Below are 27,522 nucleotides of genomic sequence, written 5' to 3' on the forward strand. Positions count from 1 at the left end.
ACAATGCATTCAGAACAGTTTTTCTATTTAGTTTGTGATTTTTCATTGGATTCTGTTTTCATATAGTTATCTATTTTTTGTTAGCAACCTCAGTTGTTGTCTAGTTTTAATTTCATTGTATTTTTTTTTTTTATTTTGTTTTACACTAAGTTTGGTTTTTATGCACTTTCAGTTATAATTTTAATATATCTGGTAGGCTTGGTAATTTAAAAAAATGATGGTTGAAAATCAGTAGCATGTTTTTTTTTATTATGTTTACAACAAGTAATGCATATATTGTGCAAAGAAAAAAAGTTTATTTAGTTTATCCTTTAGTTTGAGGGACTTTGAGATAGCACAGTCTGAAGGTCTGTAGGAGAGTTTGATGTGAGGGTCACCTGGCCTTGTTGCTTTCGCATCTCACTGCTCCTGATGAAAAGTGTCTGCTGCATATTTGTCTTGGTCCTGATGTCAAGCTAATGAATAATGAGAAAAGAAAGCCATTATCATTGCCAGTGACTGATAGTGTTAGCACGTCACCCTGAGCTATGGATAGAAAGATTAAGTCTTTGTGTTGGTGATGTAGGTGGCTGCTCTGACCTTCTGCTCTCTGTGTGTTCATGTGCTGTTCCTCAGGAAAAAGAAATGGAAAAGCAAAAGATCCTTTATCAGCAGGCGAGGCTTCATGCCCGTGGGGCAGCTGAGATGGTGCTGCAGATGATCAGTGCCAGTAAAGGTAATGGTGATCGGGTTTTCCTTGCCATGGTCAACTGAACCATACTGTGATCATACTGTGAATCACAGTATGAACTTGGACCTTTATTTCTTTAAGATAGGGTCAGACTGATATTGGCCTTTTACTCATATATCAACCATGCATGTCATGCTCTGTCAATGAATGTTCCTCCGTGACCACAGCTATATAAAACTAGTTTGTTAAACCTACCATGACATGTTATTAGCATATATTCTTCATTCATTCATCTGTTCAGTTGTTCTTTGTAAGTTAATTCTTCCTTCAGAAATATAATTTATGGCAGGGTCTCCCTACAGTTGAATAGGAATGGTCGGTCACCCTGCCTTAATGGTACACTCTGTGATTCTGTGATGCTTTAGTACCATCTAGTGGATATCACCGTCTTCATCTGCATATGGACTCCAGAGGTTGGGAGCAAAAGCTAAATAGTATTTCATTTATCACAGAGCAGTATTTTCACACCACAACACAGGTTAGGTTAATACATAAACCTAAAATGTTAAATAAAGAGCTACAAGATGCATCAGGTGAAGCTATAGCCATAGGAGACAAAGTAAACACACATTTTATGATACATATAGGCTACAACAAATCTCATTGCTCTGCTATTACAAACAAGTAGGATGAGAGCAAAAAGCAGTAGCCATGTTTGACTAACAGCTTGGCAAAGAAAAACTACAAACAGCAGTGATCAGTTCCATGGATATGCAAAATTCACTATGATAAGATTATTTCAAACTGAGTCAACATGTCTGGGCATCCAAGTGCTTGAAATGCTAACATCAGACTCTACAGACTAGCTGCCTCATGCAGTCAGCATCAGCCTGGCTACGTGTAGGAGCTGGGGGAGGAGACTGGATTTTCTGGGGCAAAAAAAAGTGTCCAGACTGGCTTGCCTTTTTTCAGACTTCAAAATCTGAGTAGCCCTATCAATAACAGTTGACTGGTATGGATCAGCAACACTTTGTGAACCCCTACTCCTGTTACTATGGTAATTTACACAAGTAAATCTCTTAACTCTTCCTCTCTGAGCAGGACGTCTGGGCCCCATGGTGACCTGCACCCTCAAACTGGGCATATCTATCCTAAATGGAGGCAACGTGCAAGTTCAGCAGGTCAGGTCATACAGCCCACCCCAACTTTATCATCAAACATTTACCGATCAATCTTGGTTATCTTTTATGTTTATTTATCCATCCATAAACATCTATCCACTTCCAAACTCAGCTTGTTCCCCCTAAATGCAAAGGTTATTGGGTAATTTTAGCTTCAGGTTTATTTTTATGCACAGCTAAAGTTACAATCAAGAACAGTAGATTTTGTATAAAATTAGAGTTTTGAAACTGAAACCTGTTTTCTTAGTAGCTTAATTTTGTCACCGTTTTCTAATGATAGGGATGGGTTTTGAGTCTACACTAAATTTATATGAATGCTAGACATTATCTGATGGTAGAACTGGAGGTTAAGAGATCAAAATTAATTAATTCAAAATATTACATTATTACACAAACATTATTCACAGTTGCAGCCATAAATTTTGGACACAGGAAGGCAGTAGGTGGCTGAAGCCTATTTGCAGCTCCCTTTATTTGGTTTCCTGGTTGAGCTCATATATAGTATATTGCGCAGTCCTTTGTATGCACCACCATCACAAGTAAAAAACTGCATTAAGTCTTACATTATATTGTCTATCTCTACCATCAAAGAATAGTAACAGTGTTAGGCTACTCAAAAAACACTTTACCCATATTGTGCCAGTGACTCCCCTGCCTTATTGTTCCATCACTATTTTTCACAACTCGTGCACATACTCTACATATATTGTGCTCACACATTAGGATTTTTTTTTCTCATTAATTACTGACGTCACCTATGTCTTGACCCCTCTGCAGGATTTATAAAGCTTTTGTTTTTTCCCCATTGTTCAGTTTCAGTGTGGGTTTGATAGTTTTGGGTAGTTTTAGTATAAAATGGATTTTACTGGGTGGGGAATTTTCACCAAATAAATTGTGTGTACAGACTGTGCTATAGACTACTGTACAATACAGCAAGTGATTTTTCTGGAGGATGTTTTTTTAACATGTTCTCTCTTCTCCCCTCTTATCCCAGAAAATGCTTGATTATCTGAAAGAGAAACGAGATGCAGGATTTTTCAAGAGTCTCTCAGGACTCATGCAGTCTTGCAGGTACTGTGATATTAACACTGCAGCACATGGAACGGAACGAATGCCCTGACATCAAGCCCCGCGGTTGACTCTTGAAATTCTTTCCCTAGTGTCCTGGACTTGAATGCATTTGAGAGGCAAAACAAAGCAGAGGGACTTGGGATGGTGACAGAAGAAGGATCAAGTAAGTGAAGACGAGTCCAATTGGAAGCACCGTTTGTTACTCTGTATATGCACCGTTGCTCAATATTGCCTCTTAGCTCCAAGTTTTGACATGTGTGAATTAAGTCTAGTAGTTACCCGTTATTGAAGCACCTGCAAAACTGAAGTCTGGATAAAACAAACATATAAAGAGATGCTGTTTAATTCCCTTCATGTAGCTAATGCTGAACCATGACTACTGTGTGTCTCTTTCTGCACTGAGGTTCTGCAATGGATATCTTCAGATCTCTGTTGCAGAAATGTCAATGTGGTGTGTCAAAGCTCTTAGCAATTGCTACTGGCTAATGTTTAGTTTCTGGTAGAGAAAACACCCATCAAATTACATTGCAAGTGAATGTGAATTTTGATGAGTATACATACTTACTGCTTGCACTACAGTCCTGCTGTAACCGAAATGATCAATGTGGTGTCTTTAACATCTTTTACAGTTAACAGGAGTGAGTTATAAATATATTATGGTACTTTACAAATACAGCATGCATCAAGGGATTTAGAGTAGGCCTCCCACCCACATTCTTCTTACACACCTTTTTATGGCTGGAGCAAGAGTTTATCCACCTTTTCAGGTTACCACAAGCTGCCTATGTGATTTTGTATCTTAAAGGTAAAAATTTTTAGTATAGATTGTGGTAATAGTCTCATACTAATATAAGTTACATGACAATAAAACCTCTTAATGTTCATTCCATTTATTATAAATATGGTCACCAGCTGGAGTTTAGACTTTACTTACACATAATGTAGCTCTACATCACTGTATATATCTGTTCTGGCAGAGAATTACAGACAGATTTAATGGATTGGGCAAATTATATTTCATAATATGTCATACTTTTACGTAGGCACTTTCACTGTTGCAATGTGAGGAAAAATTTGTACTTAGATATCACACTGGAGGAGTGTAATCCTCACACATAAAATGCCATCCTTGCAAGCAGCCACAGCCTCACCGAGGGACTTTTTTTTTTTTTTAAATCCAAGATGTATCCTGTTATCTGTGATTGGCCTCTATCAATAGGAAGTGTGGAGCCACAGAGGACATGGTCCAGCATTAATACAAGCCCTCTATATCTCTACAACTTGCCACACACGCGTCACTTTACACTTTTCACATCAAACAGTGTCCGTCTTTTCATCCTTCAGTCCTCCACTGTACATTTTCACCAACCCCTGTCTTTAACAATTCACTGTTACTTCTTGTGTCTCTGTTACTGTTAAAAAATCACCATGATTAAATTCACATTTGGTATCCATCACATGCTAGACCCAACACAAAACTCAGGCCAGTGTTGTCCTATAATTTTTCCCGCAGTTGTCCCTCCTCAGACTTTTTTTTTTTTAACTGCATGACGTTGTCTTTTCACTTGTAGCCAATGTCTTCATATCTCTCTTCTTTGTATTATAATTCAATGTCCTCTCTTTTTTGCTTATGTCTACGTATATTGTTTGTTTGTCTTTTTCCTGTCATTTTAAAACCCATCGATGGCAGTCCACTGTGAGCGGGGTAAATAGCAAATTTAGATTGTCCTCATATGGCTATGCTCCCACCCTGAATGTCTCCTCCATATCCGTGGTCCACTCTCCCTGCTTTATTTGATACCTGGCCTTTCTTTCCCCCATGCTCAGATGCATTAACCAAGAGCTCTGGTTTGTAGGGACACAATGTGCATGCCGACTGTTAGATCGTACAAAAAACTGGATCCCCAGAATCCATTGCCTGTCCTTTGTGTGATATTTGTTACCATGTCCTTCATGTTAACATTTACTAATGTGATTCTTGTTACTGATGCTCAAATCTATGGTTCTAAGCCTATCAATACCATTTCCTAAGGGTTTGACTAAAGGTTTGTGGACTTATCCACAGCCTAAGCAAAGCTTTGTCTTGCTTTGGACTTTGGGCCGATTTCAGAAAGCTGGTTTCTTTACAGATGTCTAACTTTCACATGTACATGTATGTAGCTCTGTTAAATGTGGACTATCTGGTTTAGTCAAACTGGATGATGTAACCACATCTGTCCTCTTTTCTGAAATGCAATCCCCATCAGTCCAATCTTGTCCTACATGTGAAAGTTACCAGGCTATCCCCAGCTTATTGAAATGACCTGGTGTTTCACTGTTGTCAATGAAAGAGCATTTTTACAACCAGCACTTTGGATTCAGATTTCAACCTGCAATCTAAAGGCCCAGGACTTCAAAAATGTTTTGAACATGAAACCTATCCTGCCTGTCTCACATTGATGACATTTGAGGGGAGTGTCATATATAATTAGACATCATATTTTGTTGATAATGACTTAATAAATTGCTTTATATGGATTTGGAGCTGTCTTCACCAATGTTTCTTTTCTCCAAAGGTTCTAAGGTGCTACAGAACGATGAGTTTACTAAGGATCTCTTCCGGTTTTTGCAACTTCTGTGTGAGGGGCACAACGGAGGTGAGGACACTTTCATGTGTACTTGTATTTATTCTTGTATCATGTATTTCCATCAAACATAGTAGTATTGCCTTATTTGTAGAAATCATGGACTACAAGCTCAGCTTCACCCCTTTAATAAACATTGGTCAACAAGTGAGTTTTTCCTGTGTTAGATTTCCAAAACTTCCTGAGAACACAAACTGGAAATACAACCACAGTCAACATCATTATCAGCACTGTGGACTATCTTCTCCGTCTTCAGGTCTGAAAAACAAATTTACACCCGCAAAACTCATTACCATCATTTCAATCATAAATATCACCACCATTTAACCGTTATTTATTCTTACATCAACTGTATACTTATGTGGTTTTGCTCTTTAGGAATCTATCAGTGACTTCTATTGGTACTACTCTGGCAAAGATATCATTGATGAGACTGGACAAATCAGCTTCTCTAAAGCTTTAGCTGTGGCCAAGCAGATATTCAACTCACTAACTGAGTATATTCAGGTAAGACCTGAAGCTGATCCCCTAACCTGGAATAGTGAATTCACAGAATAAAGGCTGAAGTGTTTTTCATGTTTATGGGTGAATCTGTTCAAAGCCATCTGGAAGATAATAAACATCTAAACGTGTATGCACCTGATATATTTTATATACAAAATGCAATTACTCAGTGGCATTTAAACCGTTTTTTACCCTCTTGAATCTGCTTCTCTTTGTTCTTTATTGTTGCCTCTTACAGCATAGATTTCATTTTATGATATTCTTCTCTTTCACATCATACCCCTTTCTTACTTGTCCTCCTTCAGGGCCCATGTATTGGGAACCAGCAGAGTCTAGCTCACAGCAGATTGTGGGATGCAGTGGTTGGCTTCTTGCATGTATTTGCCAACATGCAGATGAAGCTCTCTCAGGTACAAAACCCCTTGCACTTTTACTTTAAAAGCATCCTCTATTACAGTGTTGCCAAATATATTTGTGATTTGTATGTGACTTGTTAATGTGGGAAACAAGTTGGAAAATGGATGTACTTTTGAAAGCATTCAGAAACTAACTTTGCAACTGTTTCATGATATAGTATTCTTGTAATTCAGGCAAGATCCCATTTTTTTGTCCTAGGAAAAACTCCACAGTATAGCTTTCAGTAAAAGCTCTGGTCTCCTTGCAGGACTCCAGTCAGATTGAGCTGTTGAAGGAGCTGATGGATTTGCAAAAAGATATGGTTGTCATGATGCTGTCTTTGCTGGAGGGTAAGAATCTGAAGACATTTCAAAACAGCTGTAGCTGTAGAAAACACATATGAATACATTAAGCTTGTATAGTAAAGATCAAATCCAAATCTTATAAACCAATTGATGTTGTTTTTGTGCAATTACACCACATATTGAACAAGCCATTGCTTGTTGACAAAAATGCTACATGACCCTAAAGTCTGTGTGTGTTCCCTTCCTTAGGTAATGTGGTGAACGGAACAATTGGAAAGCAGATGGTTGACACCCTGGTGGAGTCATCTAATAATGTGGAGATGATCCTCAAGTTCTTTGATATGTTCCTTAAGCTGAAGGACCTGACAACCTCTGACAACTTCAGAGAGTATGACCCAGAGTGCAAAGGCATCATTTCAAAGAAGGAGTTCCAAAAGTCCATGGAGAGCCAGAAGCAGTACAGCCAGTCGGAGATTGAATTCCTGCTTTCCTGTGCAGAGGCTGATGAGAATGACATGTTCAACTATAAGGAATTTGTGGAGCGTTTCCATGAGCCAGCCAAAGACATTGGCTTTAATGTGGCTGTGCTGTTGACCAACCTGTCTGAGCACATGCCAAATGACTCCCGACTGGCCACCTTCCTGGATCTAGCAGAGAGTGTGCTTAGCTACTTTGAGCCTTATCTGGGGCGTATTGAGATCATGGGCAGCGCAAAGCGTATTGAGAGAGTATACTTTGAGATCAGTGAGTCAAGCCGTGAACAGTGGGAGAAGCCGCAGGTCAAGGAGTCCAAGCGCCAGTTCATCTTTGATGTGGTCAATGAGGGTGGTGAGAGTGAGAAGATGGAGATGTTTGTTAACTTCTGTGAGGACACTATATTTGAGATGCAGCTGGCCTCGCAGATCTCTGAGCCAGATGCGGTAGAACGACCTGAGGAGGAGGAAGAGGATGATGCACACAGCATCCTGGAGGAGCTGGCTGAAGAGAAAGAGGGCACCCTGGAGTCTGCCTCAGCTTTCACCACTGCATGTCACTCAGTCAAGAAGAAGATCACTCATGTCCGCCATATGGTTTCCATCCACAACATGCGCAAGCAGTTCAAGAAAATCAAGAAGCTGAGCATCAAGGAAATGATCACAGGCTTCTTCTCTTTCTTTTGGATGCTCTTCACTGGCTTCTTCAAGGGAATCTACAGCCTGGTCTTTGGTTTCTTCCACCTCATCTGGTCCTCCATGTTTGGTGGTGGTCTGGTCGAGGGAGCCAAGAACATGAAAGTGACAGACATCCTGGGCAATATGCCTGACCCAACCCAGTTTGGTATCCATGGTGATGTGATAGAAGGGGAGAAAGTGGAGGCTGGGGAATCCTCAGGAAGCATAGATCTGGCCATGGCAGCCCCGGCTGACAAAGCAGAGGTTGACATGATGATGGAGATGCTGAATCCACCGACCAAGAAGGAAGGAAAACATGCACTGGAACCTGGCCTGGGTGATGTTTCTGAGCTGAGTGGGGAGAGCACTGCCGATCACAAGAAGGTCTGCAGTCACAAATTTCATGCATAAATAAGATTGTCTTTATGTTATATATGATTCACAATATAAGGTAATCAATACATGAGCCGTGCTTTTACAGTATCACCTTCGTTTAATCCCTCTCAGCTCATGAGTATGTTTCGCACTCCCACGCAGAAAGCCGCTGTTAAGCCCACAGAGACCTCAGAGTCTGAACCAGAGAAAGCAGAGTGAGTAAAACTGAATGGGGAGGGAGGAGGGCAATTGGTCATTACCCAAAAAAGCACTTTAAAGTAAATACAATCTTACTTATACAGCACAGAAAATCAAGAGAAAGAGGATAAGCCAAAGGAGGAGGAGTCTAAGGAGCCAGTAGTAGAGGAGAAGCCCAAGCCCAGATCAGGTCAACCTAAGGAACAGGCACCTGCCTTCATGTCAAGTATCTTTGCTGTTCTGGAGGTCTATCTGAACAAGATGCTGGTGAGCCCCAACACTGTTGCTTCATGTAAATCATATAATAGTGTCTTTGTTGGAACCACTTCTGTTTTATTTCTGAGCATTCCAGTTTCCAACGAAGCCTGATCTGCATTTATTGCCTATATACAGTTGATCAGTAGTTGATTTGATCATTAATTAAACTTTGTGTTTACAGAATTATCTGGCCCGGAACTTCTATAATCTCCGTTTCTTGGCCCTGTTTGTGTGTTTCGCCATAAACTTCATTCTGCTCTTTTATAAGGTAATAAGCCATCTCTGGTACTTTGTATTGAGCAAAACATAGTGTTCAACTGTATTTAAAAAGGTATCCAGTTTTTCTTATCACTTGTTTCATTAAAAGGAAGTGCAATGTGATGAGAGCAATCCAGAAAACAAGATCCACCCTCTCTGTTGAAGTGTTAGGGCCACATTTTTTTTTATGTTGGTGCATGGTGGACACTTAGCACTGGCAAAGTGACTGTTTTTATCAGGCATTCGGTTGCTATTTTGGTGACTCATTTAAACCTGGCTGGTTTGCAGTGGGAGGAGAGGCACGGTAGAGGGTGTGTCCGTAACATTTAATCAGTGCCGTGCAATTTTAGTGTCAAGGATGACCAGGTTTTGTGCTTGTACTGCCCACCTGCTCTGACTAGGACTATGGCAACTGGCACAAGGTGCAGTCAGTCATGTTCTGTGTTCTTTCTGTGGCTTTATCAAGTGATGCACAAATAAACTGGTCCTATTCAGAAGTGCATCCACATTTTTTGTGTATGGGCTTTTGTTTGCCAATTCGACAATGTAAATCCCTATAACTAAATTTTTCCTTAAGTCTAACAATACACATATGCACACACAGCATTGTAAAGTATGAAAGGGATTCTCTGACACTGACTTTGTTGGCCATGACACCAGACATACTATGGGAAAATTCACCCCTGTTCCTTTATTCTTCCCAAACTGACTTGGTATTTTTGTTGACACAGAAACCAAAGGATACATGCTAACAGTGATTAACATTTTAGGGAAACTGAAAGACAAACACAGGAACTTTTTTTTTCCAAAATGTGAGAGATGTCTTGGTATTCCCTTGGAGATATAATTGATACTATGTATGGTGTGTTTGTTCTTCAGGTCACCGGTGAGGCTGAGGAAGAAGAAGATGATGATGACCCCTGGGGTAGCAGTGAGGATGAGGATGATGAGGACACACTTTTTGACATGGATGAGTTTGTGCTTCAAGAGTCCACTGGCTACATGGCACCAACCCTTCGCTTCCTGGCCATATTCCACACTGTCATCTCCTTCCTCTGTTTGGTCGGGTATTACTATCTGAAGGTAGAAAATTCATATCACTATTTAACAGTTTTGCTCACTTTCGGCCTCTGTAGCCCTTTTTTCTTGAAATTATAAAAATTATTTCTTTGCAAATAATAGTTCTGTGTAAAAAACAAATAAAATCCTGGAACAAAATAGCAGGTGATGTGAATATATGATTCTGACCACAGAGAGTTTAATCATAAAGTTGCCATGAACATTGGTTAATAGTGAGTTTAATGTTTCACACTCATGTTAACATAAGATTCCCATCGGCTGTGGACATTTCTAGAGTTTTAGTCAGGACCTCTTTGCAGGAATAAGCCACTAAGTTTTTCAGCACTCTGTAGGAAACCTTGTAAAGGCTGTTGTACAGGTGGTCATAAGAACCTGTTTCAACATGAACTTCAAACAGTTGTAATACATGCCAAAGTATATAATACATCATACTGTACAACTGTACTTTCATGGTTCCACCATGTGTAAACACCTCAATATAAACTCAAGCAATATCCAAGATTGTCCACATTTTGTACCTCCCCTGTCCTTTACCCCACTCACATGTCCCTATGTTGCCTCTTCAGGTTCCTTTGGTGGTTTTCAAGAGAGAGAAAGAGATTGCCAGGAAGCTTGAGTTTGATGGTCTGTACATCACTGAGCAGCCCTCTGATGACGATATTAAGGGCCAGTGGGATAGACTGGTTATCAACACCCCGTGAGTCACTGGGGACACCTGGGATTAGCTTGTCTTTAGTGTGCCTATATATGTAGTGTAGCTGGATTACCTTTCCACTTGACATTAAACAGTCTAGGACGCACATTGACATCAGATTTCTCTTTTCTTGTCACTTCCACAAGTCAAGTATTAGCTCATCTCGACACTTTCTTACCCATTAGGGGGGGGGTGTGGGAGACAATTTGCTCAAAATATTACTTGTTTTATGACTCAGTATTTCTGCAGTATAGTTGATCCCATCCCTAATGGTACTACATATTTAAATAAGTGCCCTAAAATGCTGAATGACTGCAGTAATATCCATAATGAGCTGTAATATTATGTCTGTAACTTTGCCAGAGTAAGTGCTGTATTTTTCACGTGGCTGCTATTTCACTCTGGAAGGAAACTCGTCCAATCCAATATCAAATGCATCTTACCCGATATTAAGTTGTAAGCGTAATCACCGGTCTGCTGAGTCAAGGTTCTTTTTTTCCTACACATTATATTGCAGATCCTTCCCCAACAACTACTGGGACAAGTTTGTCAAGCGCAAGGTGAGTGTGGAGGCAAAGCAGACATATTTTCAACCTTTATTCATATAGTATAATGACTTCTGACAGGTTAAATTTAACAAAAAAGTGAAAATGTAAAGATGCAGTGTGTGTCAACAATGCAAATCAGTTTAGATTCCCAGTTACTACACCAGTGATGCTCACTCATTTTCATGTCATTTATCAGACAGACACAAATTAAGACCCTGGAACCCTGGAACAGCATTTGTTTTGTGTTTATGTATTCATTTACTTGTGTATTTGACAGGGGCAAGTGCATTAACATTATTTCACATGAATTCACATTTGTATGAAACACAAAATAGATGACATGCATACAGGTTTCTAGCTGAGGCTCATTTGCAACCCCTGTCCCTGTCTAGGCTTGTGAGTAACAAAAAAATATCTACTGAATCCAGTCATTGTCATTGTTTGTCATTTTGCTGGAAACCCTTTTCAAGGACCCCAGCTTGAAAACCACTCTACTTTTATTTTTTTTACAATGTGACTACATAATCTGCTGGAACATAACTTCCCTGTTCACAGCTCAGACTTGAGTGATGACATCTCTGCTGCCTTTAATGTCTCTAGGTAATCAACAAATACGGTGACCTGTACGGGGCTGAACGCATCGCTGAGCTCCTGGGCTTGGATAAGAGCGCGCTGGACTTTGATCCCACGGCGGAGACGGTGGAGAAGGAAGCCTCGCTGGTGTCCTGGTGAGAACTGAACCCCTAACCTTCTCACAGAGCCTGAAGGGGAACTAAGTAATGCATGACCTTTGCAAACCTCTGTCAGCATCCAGTAGGAATTGCCTCAGCATAAATAGAACTTATTCATTCCAACACAAGTCTCTGGAAAAAGACATGGAACGTTGAGTTTTGAACGCCAGGAGACTTAACACCTGGTAAAATCATTAAATCACTGATATTGATCAGGAACCCTATCAATTCCTCTTGTGCTCTGATTCAGTAAGTCTTACTTATTGAACTTTGGACTAGGGCTTGATTTAGGCCTGCATCGATTGATATGGGGGGAAAAAAATTCTATCCACATCTTAAGTAAAATGTAGGGGTCAAACCTAATCAGTTCCTGGTGGGTTAATGCTCATTAATTTAATATAATTTATTCTTCTTTATTCTTCACTGTTAGTCAGCATGACCTGGGAAAATCTGTGATTGTCAGCTTTGACTTCAAATGGAGTCTGTGGATGTGAACAGTGCTGCACTATGCTAACCAATTTGTAACACCCACACCAGTTTACATGCTGGTCTTGTGGTGGGTTAACGCCTGTTGACTTGAAGCATATTCTTGTTTTCTCTTTGACAGGCTGAGCTCCATTGATACCAAGTACCACATCTGGAAGATAGGAGTGGTTTTAACTGACAATGTAAGTACATCTCATTGATAGCTTTCACTTCATTAACATTGATGTGACTGCAAACACAGGTTAAAAATAAAGATATAAAAAATATTAATGAATAATATGAAAGGTCTTTGGTGACTAGTGAGACCCAACCTGCAGTTTAATCATTTTATAAATTTGTTTTGAGTCATTATTTACATTTTTTCAGCACACAACTAATATAATATGAACATCATTAAAAATAGCTAACCATCTAATCTTGAAAAGCATTATTTGTCTTGAAAACCAAGTGATTGTTCAGTCTGTCAATAACGAATGGCTTCTCTCTCCTGACAGTCTTTCCTTTATCTCATCTGGTACACCACCATGTCCATTTTTGGGCACTTCAACAACTTCTTCTTCGCCGCCCATCTGCTGGACATCGCCATGGGCTTCAAGACCCTCCGCACCATCCTGTCGTCCGTCACTCACAACGGCAAGCAGGCAAGTGGAAAAACCAGCAGGGGGAGGCAGAGCAGTGGAGATGGCAACCATGACTCCACACAAAACAGAAATGGCTGTGTTTCAGCTGTGTCATGTTATCACCTCCCCTCTCCTTTACCACCAATTTGTGTGTCTACACAAGTCTGAAAAGTTTTGAAATGTGAGGACAAAATATTTTCCAGATCTTGATGAGTTTAGATATCACAAATCAGTTTGGACGATATGAAAAAAAAAATTGTACATTTACTGTCTTGATGTTTTTTGTTATTTAGACCCTTGTCATCTCTCTCACTCACTATGTCTACAGCAGTTCATGAGGTAGAGGATAGCACTGAAATAGCTAAGATTAGATCAGGAAAGGTTTGGATTAGCCTCTCGTGTTGTTCGCGGTGTTGGTATGTACTCACATGTGGACAAACTGGTTCTTTGGTTGAAAGAAGTTCATAATAGGGCTCTTCCGAATACCTTCTGTTGGGCTTTAAAGCTTCAGCAGCAATAATTTGCTGGTATTCAAAGCTTCACTACGCCAGGGAGAGTGGGTGTGTGTGTGCTGGCAATGGGTTAATTATGTGTTGTGAGAGTGAGTGACAGAGAGAGAACGTGAGTGTGTGTGCGCAGTCCAACATGTAGGCTGTGTAACAGTCCAGTATATTATTGCTAAGCAGTATAGGCATTATAAAAAAGTTGACATATTTGAAGTTTTTGCTGACCTCTGCAACAGAATTTATAACCTAATTTTAGGTGGTAGGCCTACATCACAAAACACAACAGGCAGCAGATTTGAACAATGAAAAGGTGATAATCCAGGTGCATCAACACCCTTAATCACAGTAAACGTGACAAGTATCTAAACTCCTATGGGGATATATAAGTACTTTAATTTGTGACAGTGCATACAAATATAGGAAACCCATAGCTATATGAATTGTCAGTATTACTGACTATAATTATGTACAACAAACATGAAACAATTTTGTGCAGATTTTTTCTTCTGCAAACTACAACATCACCATAGCAACCCATTATCCTGTAGTGTTAAGCCATTTTGTTGGCTCCATCACACAGTTTGTTTCTTCTGTGCCATGGTTTACTGTCTCCTGAGAAAAAAAAAAAAAAAAAAAAAAAAAACACCTTCAAAGTATTTAGGTCAGCCCTAGTTCACACCATTATCTATATGACTGTAATGACTGTAGCTATATGGTTTATGGCAGCAAGTGCGATGCAAATTTAAAAGGAGGAAGGCTGAGCTAGTAAGCTGTAGGTTGTCCTCAGGAGTTGAAAAATACTGGAATTATTTTACTTCACCTCAACCCAAAGCTTACAAAAAACCTTGCATACTGTTAAATGCATCCCTCAAACCTTCAGTTAAGTCTTAGAGATGTTACAGTTTCTTGGAGAGCTGTTTTTCTAGGTACCAATGTGGCACATCTTGCCTCAGATTGGCACTGATGGTGAAGAGGTACAGTGTGTAATAGTTAGAGGTCAGCAAAGTGAAAAGTTCAGATTGGGCATAAGCAGATGTAGGTAGAGTGAACTCTTTTCTGTGTGTGTGTGTGTAGATGTTGTCGTCTTCTCTCATCCTGGAAAAACCTGGGAATGAGAACATGCTCAGATGGATAACTCCTGCCTTTTCTGTGTCTAGCTGGTGCTGACTGTGGGTCTGCTGGCCGTGGTTGTCTATCTCTACACCGTGGTGGCTTTCAACTTCTTCAGGAAGTTCTACAACAAGAGCGAGGATGAAGACGAGCCAGATATGAAGTGTGATGATATGATGACAGTACGTGTGACCATCTCCAACATCCTCTTCATGAAAAATGAAAGAAATTGCCAGGGGCTTGATTTTTAGAGATGGAAAAGACAGTGGAATGAAAAGAGCCTGCATCAGTAACTAAGGCCAAATGTTGGCAACTGAAAAAGATTCCTAAGGCTGTTCTTTGGATGGCTGACTAAAACATTTTGGCCAACTGGCCCACTTCAGGGTATGCAGACAGGGGATAAGTAGAAAATACTTTTCATTAGTAAACTTGCTAATCTCTTTTTTCACTTTAGAAATGTGTGCCATGGTTATGGATTGGAGAATGACCCCTTTTTAAAAGTGTAATCTGTTCTTGTCATGGAAAGAAAACTGGCACTTGGCAGCTTTAATTCCAGTTTATTCTCCGGCTTTTCACAGGTCTTATGGGTTTTTAACCTTTCAAAAGCATCCATGAACACAAAAATCAGGCTTGTCGTCGCTGTTTTCCCTGACACATTATTTACTTCTGTGTATCATCTTCCACCTTTTTGTCCTGTTCTAACAATAGATGACACACACTCCTGACAAGAAGAGTTTACACACTGACACTACTGCAGTACAGTAGATTGAATCCTGTTTCTCCCACTGCTGCTTAGTTTTATACCATTAGCACAAGAAATCAGTTTCCATAATTATTCATTTTACTCAGTTGTTCACTTAAAAAAAGACCAAACATTGTGTTAGCTGAGTAAGAGTGGCTGTGAATCATTATGTTAAGTTCAGCTGTTATGTCTTTGTAGTGCTATATGTTCCACATGTACGTGGGCGTGAGAGCCGGAGGAGGTATTGGAGATGAGTTGGAGGATCCAGCCGGAGACCCGTACGAGCTCTACCGCATCCTCTTCGACATCACCTTCTTCTTCTTCGTCATCGTCATCCTCCTGGCCATTATTCAGGGTACAGGGATCTTGATTTTATCATGACAGAATTGACGTTCAGTGGCGTTGTAACACATTTGTTGTATTTTTATCATCCTAGTGGCTCAAGTAGTGGTGTGATCAGCAAAGGACGAAAAAAGCAGGAAAATATACGGAGTGGGGACTGCAGTGCAGCCCCACCCCCAACACACACACACACACACAATGACATTTTATACCTTTTCACACAATATTAGGGGTGACTCTGTATACATTTCTGCTCATTAAACTAAGGCATGTGCCAAGTACTTGTAGCACACAACTTGAGTCATGACTTACTCTCTCTTTCCCCGCTGTGTGCCGTTTAATAACACAGGAATCCCAGAACATCTCCATTCATTATTCGATATGCCATTGTCATCTTGTCATGCTGACTACCATGTATATTACACAGCGTCAGCTCGATAATTCAGTCAGCAGGATCTGTATTACTTGTTCAGTATCACTCTGACAGACTGATACAACCTCCTACAGGTCTGATCATTGATGCCTTTGGTGAACTGAGAGACCAGCAGGAGCAGGTGAAGGAGGACATGGAGGTACGGCTCTTTTCTGTTCATTTTGTCCTATGTTGATGCAGAACAGGTGGACATTTATAGGGAGATGTAGGATCACAGCCATAATGCAGAGGTAATGTAAGGTAAACCGGCTGCTTGCAGCATTTTAAATTAATGAAATAATTATCTCATTGAGATATGTGACAGCAGGACCGATTTAGAAGGAAATCTGCTGGATTGTTTTAAAAAACAGGAAGAGAGCACGGTTCCTCTCCAGGCAAACAGAACTGAAGCTCTCAGATTTTGTCACAATTACAGATGGTCGAAGGAAAAGTCGCAACATGTTTATCTTGTTCAGTAAAGCTAAAAAGAAAAGCTTTTACCAAATAAGCAACATCCTCTTGTTGGCCGGAAGTAACAGGCAAGAGTTATATAAACTTAGGAAGCGCAGCACTAACAATCCCCTCGGTGTGAAAAAGACTTACACCATTGTCTTGTGTTTACCATAATTATATCAAGGTGTCAGAACTAATTTGGGAAACAATAAATCGCTGTTTAATAATGCTACACATCACAGATTTCAGAGTAAACTTAGAGAAAACAAGTTGACGAGCACTCCCCTTGTGGAATTAAGACAAATCACCCACAGATATGGAACACAAACAAAAAAAAATCCAGCCTGTGAGAGAATGTGACAGTCTTTTGTCCGCTGAGCCACTGTATGCCAAAATGTCAACAATGTTCTTGCTCTTTCAGACCAAATGCTTCATCTGCGGCATTGGGAATGACTACTTTGATCGAACGCCTCATGGGTTTGAAACCCACACCTTGCAAGAGCACAACCTAGCTAACTACCTGTGAGTGCTGCAACAGCCAAAACTGTAAAATGTCATGTATTCAGGTGTCTGAAACACATCAACATTTTGTGTCAATATGCGTTTCCTCCCCTTCAGGTTCTTCCTGATGTACCTGATTAACAAGGATGAGACTGAACACACGGGTCAGGTACATCACACAATATTTGCATAATCAATAACCGAGCCTCAGCTCACCTCTCTTTTTAGCATATTGCACCTCTGAGAGATACTGTACACCTCAACATCACACATTTGTGAATTCTCATGTCTGTGGTTTAACAAATTGAAGACAGCAAAGGAAAAACAATACCTGCATGCTGCCTCTTGCTCCCAGAAGGCTTCACTTATGCAACATATCAAGTGGGTTGAAGTGTTGCACAAGTAAAGCTTCACAGGAGCAAGAATCAGTGTGTGGGCATTGTGTTTTTCTTTTGCCTTTGTTCAATTTTGACTCCAGTTTTCACCATGCACCTGAGATCTGAAGATGTGCATACATGGTTTCCTGTCAAAAAATTAACAAAGCGGCAGAAAAATGCTGTCTCAACATTTCAGCTCTTCCAAAGTGCATGAATTGCAAAGCATCACATTCAGCATCACTCTTGAGGAATAAATCACAAAGAAAAAAGCAACAAGATTTGGATTTAAAAAAAAAAAAAAAAAAAAAAAAAAAAAAAAAAAAAGTTGATGCAACTGAAATGAAGGAATTTCCTTTACAAAAAAAAAAAAAGATGTATGTTTTGTCTGTCTGCTCTGAGGAGACAATTTTTAATGTCACTGAAGATACTGTATTTAGTGTTGACTGTAATCCTGATGAGGGCTAATGCTGCCAAAACACGCTGCTTTTTAACATTAAACCTTTGTCAGCTGTTCTTCAATAGACAGATTGTTTTTTCCCATTCTCACAATTAAGCCGAGCTCTGTCCCCGCCTCCTCCAGGAGTCATACGTGTGGAAGATGTATCAAGAGAGATGCTGGGACTTCTTCCCCGCCGGCGACTGCTTCCGTAAGCAATATGAGGACCAGTTGGGCTAGAGAGGGCAGAGCTGCCTCGTGCCCCTAACACCCTATCTACCTTCCTGAGAGAGACATTTCACTGACTTCACCCTCTGACAGAATCGAAACACAAGCTGGATTTTGCTCTACTGCTGCTGCCACGGTGTTCGACAGCATCAAGTAAAATCATTCATTTTGAATTCAGCCACACAGAGAATACAAATTCAAGACTGATGACTGATGGTTGGACATTGTGTGTGTGTGTGTGTGTGTGTGTGTGTGTGTGTGTGTGTGTGTGTATGCGCGTGTGTGCATCCAAATCCTTTTCCTTGTTAACGAAAATAGTCACTTGCCACGACACCTATTTTATGCAAATGTTTTTTTGATTCTACTACACATTGCCTTTTCACTTGCTTAACCCCGACCTGTTGCACAATTTGTTTTGTGTAGAAGTTTGATACATGTGGAGGGTTACAGCATGACAAGTGAATGTCTGAATATGCACAACGATTAATGCCAGAATGTTACTGTAACTTATTACCAAACAAATCAAATGGATGTGTGTTGCTGGTATTGATCACTAATGCTGATCCAATTACATCAAATGAAATGAGTGAGACCTGATCTGCCTTTCATAGCTGGTTTCAATCTGTTGGATGAAAAGGAGAATTGCTGAGGACGGTTCTTCCAGGACCATAGATGACTCACTTAGGTGTTTATCAAGTGCCAACGTGCCTTATGAAAAACTATGCAAAACCATTTTTTGTCCCTCCTGACACACTGTAGTGCTGTAGTTCTGGATTAGTTACAAACAGATTTAGCTCAAATTAGTTTTGTGGCTTTTAAGTATAAAAAAGAGAATACATTTGTTGTATAAAATCTAGATGATTATTGTGTAAATGTTGCTTAGATTGGTTTTGTTTCCAAGCTGTGGTGTCCTGCCTGCCTGCACTTCTTTCCACAGTAGAGAAGAAACCCACAAGCTGAGAAAAAAAAAATTAGTTCAAGGATTTATTGAACACTTACAACAAAATGGTTAACTGCTATTGTATGGCCATTTGTATGTATGTAGTAGCTTTGGTAAACTGCATTTCTTTTGACAAGGGGGAGGAAATGAATAAAGTAATTGATGCAATAAACCACCCATGTTGTGCATGGCCTGTTCCACTGTGTGTCCCTCCACAGGGTGACTGAAGCCCTCGTCACAGCGACACTCCCGTGGTGTATAACTTCCAAAGTCTCACAAGGAACAGAGAATTATTTCTCTGTGGATCGTGAACTGTAGAAAGAACATTTCCTTCTCACACCTTCTCACAAACTTCTGGTCCAAGATGCACAGTCCCATCTCCACACCTACAGACATTTTGTCACTGATTCAGCCTAAAAGACTGGAAAAGTGACTTACCCTTTTCAAAATCAGCAGAAAGTTGGGGGCAACAGGGGAACAATGGAAAAATCCTACGAACTCCTACAATCCTACAACTGCCAATCAAACTAGTCAGCTTTATAATTTTCTGTCAGTCTGAAACTCCTACACAGAGCCAATAGTGCACTTCTTATGTATGAGTTTGAGAAGCAACTGGAGGTAGAAGAAGTGTAGAGGATGAAACTCTCTCCAGGTTAAATCCAAAATAAAGTAAAGCAAGTTCCTCTCAGAGCAAAAATACCTCTAGACTCAGAGTTAAACCCAAGGCTGAATGGGATTATTGGCTCTTGTATAACACCAGGAACATTTCCTCCTTCCTTCCTTTTTTAAATGGACTTGCTCCTGATCTGTCTATGTGCTCGTTTGTACCGTTGATGGTTGGGTGTCAGGAGATCATGCTGTCAAGCCAGTCCTCCAGGTCCTCCTCTGTCACTTCCTGTCTTTTTGGAACTGTCTTAGGAGGTGTAACCTCAATTTCCTCCAGCTCCTCCATCTTCTCCTCAGTCACCGCTGGACCCTCCTCCTTTTGTTCCCGAGGCACTGCAGAATGAAAGAACAGATGAAAGGACCATTTTGACTGTCTTCCTTAAAAACCTGGAATCGTTTAATCATAGCTTGAGGAGACTAATAAAACTCAGACTCTTTGCAAACAGCACTTTGACACAAAACATTCCTTTTAAGAATGTGGGGCTGGGGTTGTTGAATATACTCACATTTATCTGTAACAGCGCTCTCCTCATCTGTGACACTGACAGACTGGCTTCCTGAAACATCTGAGACTGGTTTCTGTAAACTGAGCAGCTGGTCCAGCTCCTCATCAGCATCATCCACTGCTGGCTCGGCTGCACGAAGGGAAACCTGAGGGTCCGTGCCCAGCACTGGCTTTGTAGCTGAGGACCCTCCCTGGCCGCTACTGAGGCCTTTGGGAGGTGGAGGGGTGAAGACTGCCATCTTCACGATGTCCTGTTTGGGTGCGACGGTCATAGCAGGCAGCTCTACTGGTGTCGAGACCTGAAACATTTGGACTGCTGTAAATGACTGCAACAGGACATACAGTGAGTTTTGTAGCTGACAGGTACCAAATGCCAGTAATACACCTCCTGCCACACCAGCTGGTAAGTTGCTGAGATGAGGAAGCCTACCTGTAGCAGCTCGGCCTCCAAGTTAAGTCTCTGGTGGAGAGGCACTTCTTGAAGGCACTGAGCCAATGCTGGAAGGTCCACAAACACTGGCGAAATCTAGACAGGGGCGAGTCGTATAATGGTGTATAAACACGAGAGTACACCATCTTAAAGCAGCTGTTTGCAGTCAGGTTTCATAGCTTTGTGTTTGTGGATTTTCTGCAAATGGTCAGGAATACCAGGTTGTAGGGAGATAAGAGCTGAGAAATCTGTATCTTACATTTATTCACTTTCAACCTCACTGGGTCTTGATCAAGATAAGTTGAGTAAATGTGGAGCATATGGATTCATGTCAATTGTTGGGACTGCCATTTCTCAGAGGATATACGCACACTATAACCTCGAGACTGACAGAGAAAAATTCTCATGAAGTGATCGACTGTAACTTGAACCACATTTTTACTTGGTTCCACCTCTTAGCTGAAAACTGGGATGGATAACAGAATGAGCTTTTTAATGTAAAAAGGTAAGAGTTTAACATAATAGTGAATATGCTTTTTTGCTTGTCAATCTGATAAATGCTATGATTGCTACCACTGCTATGATTAACCCACATTTTACACTGCCACAAACCGTTCATTTTCATATCGTAGTGGAATGAATGAAAAGGAGTGGCTGGTTAAAAGGAAGGGAAAAGTATATCAGAATTCTCAAATATGACTGCTTGCTTTGGGAAAAGATTAGCAGAGTAAGTATATAAATTGTAAATATTACACTAAACATGCAAAATCAATGGTGCATGACATATGCTTGTGGAGGCATCTTCCAAACAGAAATAGTCACTGCTTGAGAAGTGCATACCTCACAGAGCAAAGGTGAAATTAATCAAACACAAGGAAACAAGACTTGAATGGTGGGGGCTGACCAGATAACAACATAGATTTACCTGATTGGCTGCTAATGAGTCCATCTCCCACTCCTTTTCCTCTGAAAAGCGGAATTGAGTGAAAGAATCCCCTGGGGAAGAGATGCACAAACAATATGTCACCGCTCTAGTCAGTGCTATTAAGTATTGCTCAGTAGTACCTCACAGTTATAGTTTTTTTCAGCCAAAACCACATTTGCTCAGTTTATTAATTTCCTTTAAAAACATAACAGGACATTTCCAAGCTGTGTTTAACAGCTTGGTCCATTTCCAATGCTCCCGGAGGCCAATCAATAAGTCTTTACATCTCAAATGTCTGAAATGGACACGTCTGCTTCTCTTGAGTTGCTGGAAAACAGTCAATAGGTCTGTATAAACTGATGATCAATATCTGAGCTGAAGCTGTGCTAAGATTTGACAGCACTTCGTTTCCAAACACCAATTAGCTGGGTGCTTTTTAGCTACAGCAAAGACACCGGGTTATATAATCAATAAGCTCGCTTCAAAAAGTACAATTGGCATAGGTTTAAAGGCAGCCTACATGTTACATACAAAGTCAGATACATCTGTTTATGTTTTTCAGTGCTAGCTTCAGCTCATTAACCAGCTTTCAAGATGAAAATGAATTAAAATGAATTCATAAACAGGTGTCCAAGAGATAGTTTTGTTTCAGTGGGGGGATTCCTGCATGTCAAGTGCTGAGCCAAAAGCATCAAATCAACTATCACTTGTCAAGAAGAGTGACAGTGACACATTATAGAGAAATGAGGGCTTTATTTGCCAAAACACTAAACGTGATTTGTCAAATAGTCACACATCAGTATGACCACTGTCCCTTGTGGGGTCACTGAAGGTGATTTGTAACCAGAAATTCTTCCCGGTGAGCCTGGGTGAGCGGAGTGGAGCGAGTTTTGATTATAAAACAACAGAGCATGCAGCCTCTAGCACCATGCAGCCAGCAGTTTAAGATAAAGCAAGAGAGAGAGAGAGAGACGATTATCCATTTGTTTATTTATTTTTATTTTTCCTTTTTTATTTATTTATTTATTTATTTATTTTATTTTTATTTTTATTGTCATTACCACTGCTATTCGCTTTGGCAATATAAGCACTGCCTTGTCATGCCAATAAAGCTATTTAAATTGAAAAACAAATTGAGAGAGAGAGAGAGAGAGAGAGAGAGAGAGAGAGAGAGAGAGAGAAATTTCAACAATTTAGGAGTAGAAGGACTAGTTGGGGACAGTGCCTTCAGGTCTCCTGTAAAGCCTGCTTGTTTTCACAACAGACCTTGGTGGTACAAACTGAGTGTTTACTTGCAAAGCAAATGTATTGTATAGTTCAAAAGGTATTTTGTACTCTGGGCATAGCAATTCCTTAGATCACAGCACATAGATCCTGAGAATCAAGCTGGTGTGGCAGGCAGCACTGATTTAATTTGGTGTGCGTGTGTGTGTGTGTCTGTGCACCCTAAAGGGGTGGAACCACAGTCAGAGGGCACAGCACACACTGGCCAGTCTGCCACACACAGATGGGCCGATCAGCGGGAGGCTGAACAGAGGACTTGCAGTCAGTCACAGCCTCCTGCTTTGTTGCTCTGCCCTCCAAGCATTATATTAGTGACACACAGCCTTTCAGCCATGTGCCAACTGCAGTTGCTCTTGATTGCTTTGCGCTACGGGAGCAGGAGGGGGTCAAAAAGGACAGGCAGCAGGAGGACTTTTGTCTGTGGGCCATATCCCTGCTGCCACACAGGCACAGAAAAGATGATTTATGGATAAAAGCATTATCAAGGTTACAATGACTGGAAGGCAGATAGATAAGAGAAGGCAATGGGATGTCAGCTTTGTGTGACGGCTGTGGCAAGGGGAGGGGAGGGCTTCATATTGTGCTCTTGAACAGTGCTGGGTGTCTGTCACCAGTAAGATCAAGTCCCCCCCACCTCCACCGAGAAAGATCTGGGCCAATACAGCCTGGATCAGTTGGACTTTAAATTGGAAATACAGCCTAAAACCTAATCTACCTGCATCACACCCATTACCTTTCTGATATCACTCCAGAGCACTTCCCAAAGCTGCTTTAATGGGAGCTGCCACTGTGCTGTAATATACTGTGAAATTATGAGCTAGTTCGGGTTGATGCTGAACTTTGCCACCTCCCGGCATCCATCAAATGCTTGAAGGGCTGACATGGTTTAATATTTCAGAACATTAATCTGCATTATTTTGCATTTTTTTTAAACTCTGGTTGCCATTTTTGTGCCAATTTCTCCAAAGCCTTAAGGCCGACAGTGAATCTGAATGTGCTTGTACCACCGTGGAATCTCACAGATATGAAACCCGATGAAAACGGCATTCATATGTTGTCATTTCAAACAGTTAACATCCAGTGTGGCGGGTGGTCGTTACTGGTGTATCCCCAAAAGGAAAAATTCAGCTGGTATTTGTCGCTTGGCGGGTGGGAGTGTCACAACCTGTTTCAACTGTTCATGCAGCACATCCACAGTTTACCATATGTAAACAGCCTGATTTCTGTGTTTTCTTGCTTTGTGGCTGTTCACAAACTAGACTCAGCGGTCGGTGATAACAGGAATATGGAAAATGTGTATTAGTGGCAAAATTATCCTTCAGCAGTGGCTGCAGGCCAGCACCCCACGCTCTCACTCTCTCTCTGGCTCTCACACTCGTGTTCACTCTTTTTTTTCCGGCTCCTGTTCTTCTCTGTTTAATATCTACCTAGACCCTAATCCGCAGTCCATCTCCAGTACACTCAACAGCGGACAACTGCTGACATTGGTGAGCTGCCTCCCTCCTACACCATGGAGCCCAGTGTCAACCCTGATCTGATCTGTGTCTCTGGAAATATCATCCAGGTAATTCAGAGGCGCTGACACAACCATGGCAACTGCTGCCAGTAGGGATGAGAGAAACCTCTGTCAAACCTTCAAAAGAGACAGAAGGAGGGAGGAGGGGTGGGGAGATGCAGAGGAAGTGCATGAAGAAGAGAGAGAAGAGAGCAAGCAAGAGAAAAAGAGAGAGAAAGAGAGGAAGACGAAGAGACTGAGACAGAGAGGGAAAAGTTGACCCTTTGCGCCCGGTCCTCCAAACACAGCTCTGATTTTGGCGAAGAGCAGCTTTGCTGTAAGAGCACAGCTCCACATGCACACAGCGGCTGTCAAGCCACAGCCGTCACCAGACCAGGACAAAGACGGTCAGGCCCATGTGGCTACGTGGTTTCAGATGTGTATTTTAAATCATATTCAAATTGCACATGTGCACTCGACTGTTAACAGTGGTGCTTAGATTGGGGATTATTTCACACGAGCTGACATGAAGAGTTCCTCCAGTTTCCATTTTAATGCTGAAATTGGCTGGGTTATAGTACTGTTATCTAGATCAGATCACTGTGCCTTATGCCTTAAGGTTAGTCTTCACCCCAACATAAAATCAATTTAAAGACATACAGCAGAACCTCAGGAATGAGGGTATTTTCAATGAAATTTCAGATAAATGAAACATGCCTAAAACACAAAAAAACATTGCATGAATATATTATTAACATATTTCCCAACATGTTTGTGGTACAAGTAGCCTTTAAACCACATAACAAATAAGTAGGTATGGCAGTAAATTACAGTTCTCCGCAAACACTCCGGGACAATAGCAGCATCAAGGAAATCACTTATTGTGGCTGTGGCACAGACACACACAGACACACACACAGACACACACACACACAGGAACAAACTGACGAATGAATACTAGACTCATTTACTGGAGAACAAATAGCCTTTAAACCAACACAAATATTAGGTTGTACATAACAAATATGTAGCAGTTGCTTGCAAGCACTTTTTAACAATATGAAATCACTTGCAGTGGCTGCACACACACACACAGAGCATGGGATTATCAGACATCGAGTTTTGATCGGTTATAGCCTAATAAAACATTAAATACTGTGAAAAATTACTTTGGTGTTGTCTGCAGACGGGCAGCACTATGTTTGTATTTTCTATCGCTGCTACGGTGGGTTTTTTAAGCCAAGGACAGTATAGTGCCACAAATTGATAAACAACTTCACATATGGGCAATGCATAGCTATGACAATATATTAAAACTTTTACAGAGGGAGGTTAAAGTATCCATCGCTGACATGAAGCATGAACATGGAGCATAAACGTTGCTGCAGGCACCAGAATGAGCAGGGAGGGAAACCCCCGTGGATCATTGCTGTCTTACTGCCCAAAGTGTTTTGCAAAGTCTGCAGTACAGGATTTGGTGTTTTGCACGGAGGGGAAGCAGATGTCAAACCACATGTTAGCAGCAAGCAACACATAACCACCGGCATAACCATACAGATCAACGCGCTGGTCTCCTCCTTGTTTAAGTAAGAGGATGACTCCATGTATATTGAAATAATAAATGTAGTAAATGCAATGTACAACTGCCACGCCTACCCTCAACTCCCACATCCTGAACTTCACCTATCCATCCGTTTACCTTACAAGAACTATACTGTAACAACAGCAGAATTACATTGGTAGGCTAATGCATTGTGTTTTACTGGAAGTAGTGCTCAGCTTTTAGTGAAAAATAAAAAATAAAAAAGGAAATGGCTGTGAGGCTGACGGGTCATTTTGTACAATCAGGGGTTGATAATAACGGTGTGTACTTAATATCCACTCAGTGTCCACTTTATTAGGTCCACCTGTACAATCTAATGCAGTTCAGTGCAACAGCTCTGCCATAAATCCTCCCTTTTAAGAAAGTTTATAATGTCCAGGTTGTGTTGAGATTGTGGAGAATGTGTCAATTTAATTCTCTCTTTTTTTTATTTATTTATTGAGGTTGTAGTTTGCAGAGGTCTTGAGGTCTTTCTAATTTTTTGTCCTACCTATTTATATATACATGAGCGGGTCAGATTATCAGAATCACATCTCAATAAAATGCAGTCCAGTACAACAGCAGCACCAACTATGAGCTCAATGCCAAATATATATAATTGAACGCCTCTATTGGAGAGAAAACCTGAGCATCATACACATCATAAAAGTAAATTTCATGGCAGAACCGCTGTATTGGATTTCATTAGATAGTGCAGATGTACCTAATAAAGTGGCCACTGACTGTACGTGTCAGGCCTGAACAGCAAAATCTTTCACTCTTTTCCAGACATTTTATGTAATTCACCAAACTATTAAATGTGGTAATGATTCATTTTCAAGGCTTTTCTAGACATTCCTGGCCTGCGCAGGGACTCTGAACGTGGAACTAAATCAAAGTTTGTATAGCCTATGTTGGAATTATTATTATATCATAATATCAGCTGCCAGTAAAGCTGCCTCAGTGTAAACAGTTGCTTTGACAGTCCAAGTGGTTGTCCAAGTGCGTCAGTGGCAATGTTAAGCCCGTACACCGCGGCGGGTTATTCTACAGTGAATAAACACTGCATTACTCATGCTGTGGGCTAAGTGGCTCAGCTGGCATTGTGTAACTCCTGTATAATGTGCTGTCCTGTCTCTTGACATCTTGCTGGCCGATCCCCCATATTAACAAATGTGGCTTCTGCTAGCAGCCCGGCTCCGTTGAGCTATCTATGGCTCGGCAACGCTGAGTCCTGCTCTCATCTTTTATATTGGGATCTGTTCTGCGCTCTCGCTGGCCTCGCTCCCTGCCTCTCTGTTCCGCTCTGCTCTTTTCCTGCTCCACTCAGCTCCTCTCCGCTCTCACCCCATTGCTGTTCATCTTCACCTTTCTCCTCTGTTCTGCGAGGCTGTCTAGCACTGGCACGCAGTCAGGACAAAGATAAGCCGCACAGGCT

General features: G+C 41.0%; 2 protein-coding genes across 2 annotated transcripts in view; one reads left to right on the plus strand and one right to left on the minus strand.

Moving 5' to 3' along the window:
* Window positions 1-19,219, plus strand: part of ryr3 (ryanodine receptor 3) — a 136,831-nt gene extending 117,612 nt beyond the window's left edge. Inside the window, exons 83-108 of the mRNA XM_030047858.1 lie at window positions 616-715; window positions 1,772-1,851; window positions 2,846-2,922; window positions 3,012-3,085; window positions 4,613-4,627; window positions 5,478-5,558; window positions 5,714-5,802; window positions 5,925-6,053; window positions 6,356-6,460; window positions 6,715-6,796; window positions 7,001-8,286; window positions 8,440-8,492; window positions 8,580-8,742; window positions 8,915-9,001; window positions 9,871-10,074; window positions 10,638-10,768; window positions 11,283-11,325; window positions 11,914-12,041; window positions 12,652-12,712; window positions 13,025-13,171; window positions 14,814-14,948; window positions 15,707-15,863; window positions 16,358-16,422; window positions 17,137-17,237; window positions 17,334-17,385; window positions 18,174-19,219. Of these exons, the coding sequence (XP_029903718.1) occupies window positions 616-715; window positions 1,772-1,851; window positions 2,846-2,922; window positions 3,012-3,085; window positions 4,613-4,627; window positions 5,478-5,558; window positions 5,714-5,802; window positions 5,925-6,053; window positions 6,356-6,460; window positions 6,715-6,796; window positions 7,001-8,286; window positions 8,440-8,492; window positions 8,580-8,742; window positions 8,915-9,001; window positions 9,871-10,074; window positions 10,638-10,768; window positions 11,283-11,325; window positions 11,914-12,041; window positions 12,652-12,712; window positions 13,025-13,171; window positions 14,814-14,948; window positions 15,707-15,863; window positions 16,358-16,422; window positions 17,137-17,237; window positions 17,334-17,385; window positions 18,174-18,269 (3,741 nt within the window). The 3' untranslated portion in view covers window positions 18,270-19,219. The remainder of the gene's footprint in view (window positions 1-615; window positions 716-1,771; window positions 1,852-2,845; window positions 2,923-3,011; window positions 3,086-4,612; window positions 4,628-5,477; window positions 5,559-5,713; window positions 5,803-5,924; window positions 6,054-6,355; window positions 6,461-6,714; window positions 6,797-7,000; window positions 8,287-8,439; window positions 8,493-8,579; window positions 8,743-8,914; window positions 9,002-9,870; window positions 10,075-10,637; window positions 10,769-11,282; window positions 11,326-11,913; window positions 12,042-12,651; window positions 12,713-13,024; window positions 13,172-14,813; window positions 14,949-15,706; window positions 15,864-16,357; window positions 16,423-17,136; window positions 17,238-17,333; window positions 17,386-18,173) is intronic.
* Window positions 19,220-19,228: 9 nt separating this feature from the next.
* aven (apoptosis, caspase activation inhibitor) overlaps window positions 19,229-27,522 on the minus strand; it is a 30,435-nt gene continuing 22,141 nt past the window's right edge. Inside the window, exons 3-6 of the mRNA XM_030046530.1 lie at window positions 21,724-21,794; window positions 20,799-20,894; window positions 20,370-20,667; window positions 19,229-20,196 (exon numbers count right to left, since the gene is read on the minus strand). Of these exons, the coding sequence (XP_029902390.1) occupies window positions 20,042-20,196; window positions 20,370-20,667; window positions 20,799-20,894; window positions 21,724-21,794 (620 nt within the window). The 3' untranslated portion in view covers window positions 19,229-20,041. The remainder of the gene's footprint in view (window positions 20,197-20,369; window positions 20,668-20,798; window positions 20,895-21,723; window positions 21,795-27,522) is intronic.

The sequence above is a fragment of the Myripristis murdjan genome, chromosome 24 (genome assembly GCF_902150065.1).
Source record: "Myripristis murdjan chromosome 24, fMyrMur1.1, whole genome shotgun sequence".
Lineage (NCBI taxonomy): Eukaryota > Metazoa > Chordata > Actinopteri > Holocentriformes > Holocentridae > Myripristis > Myripristis murdjan.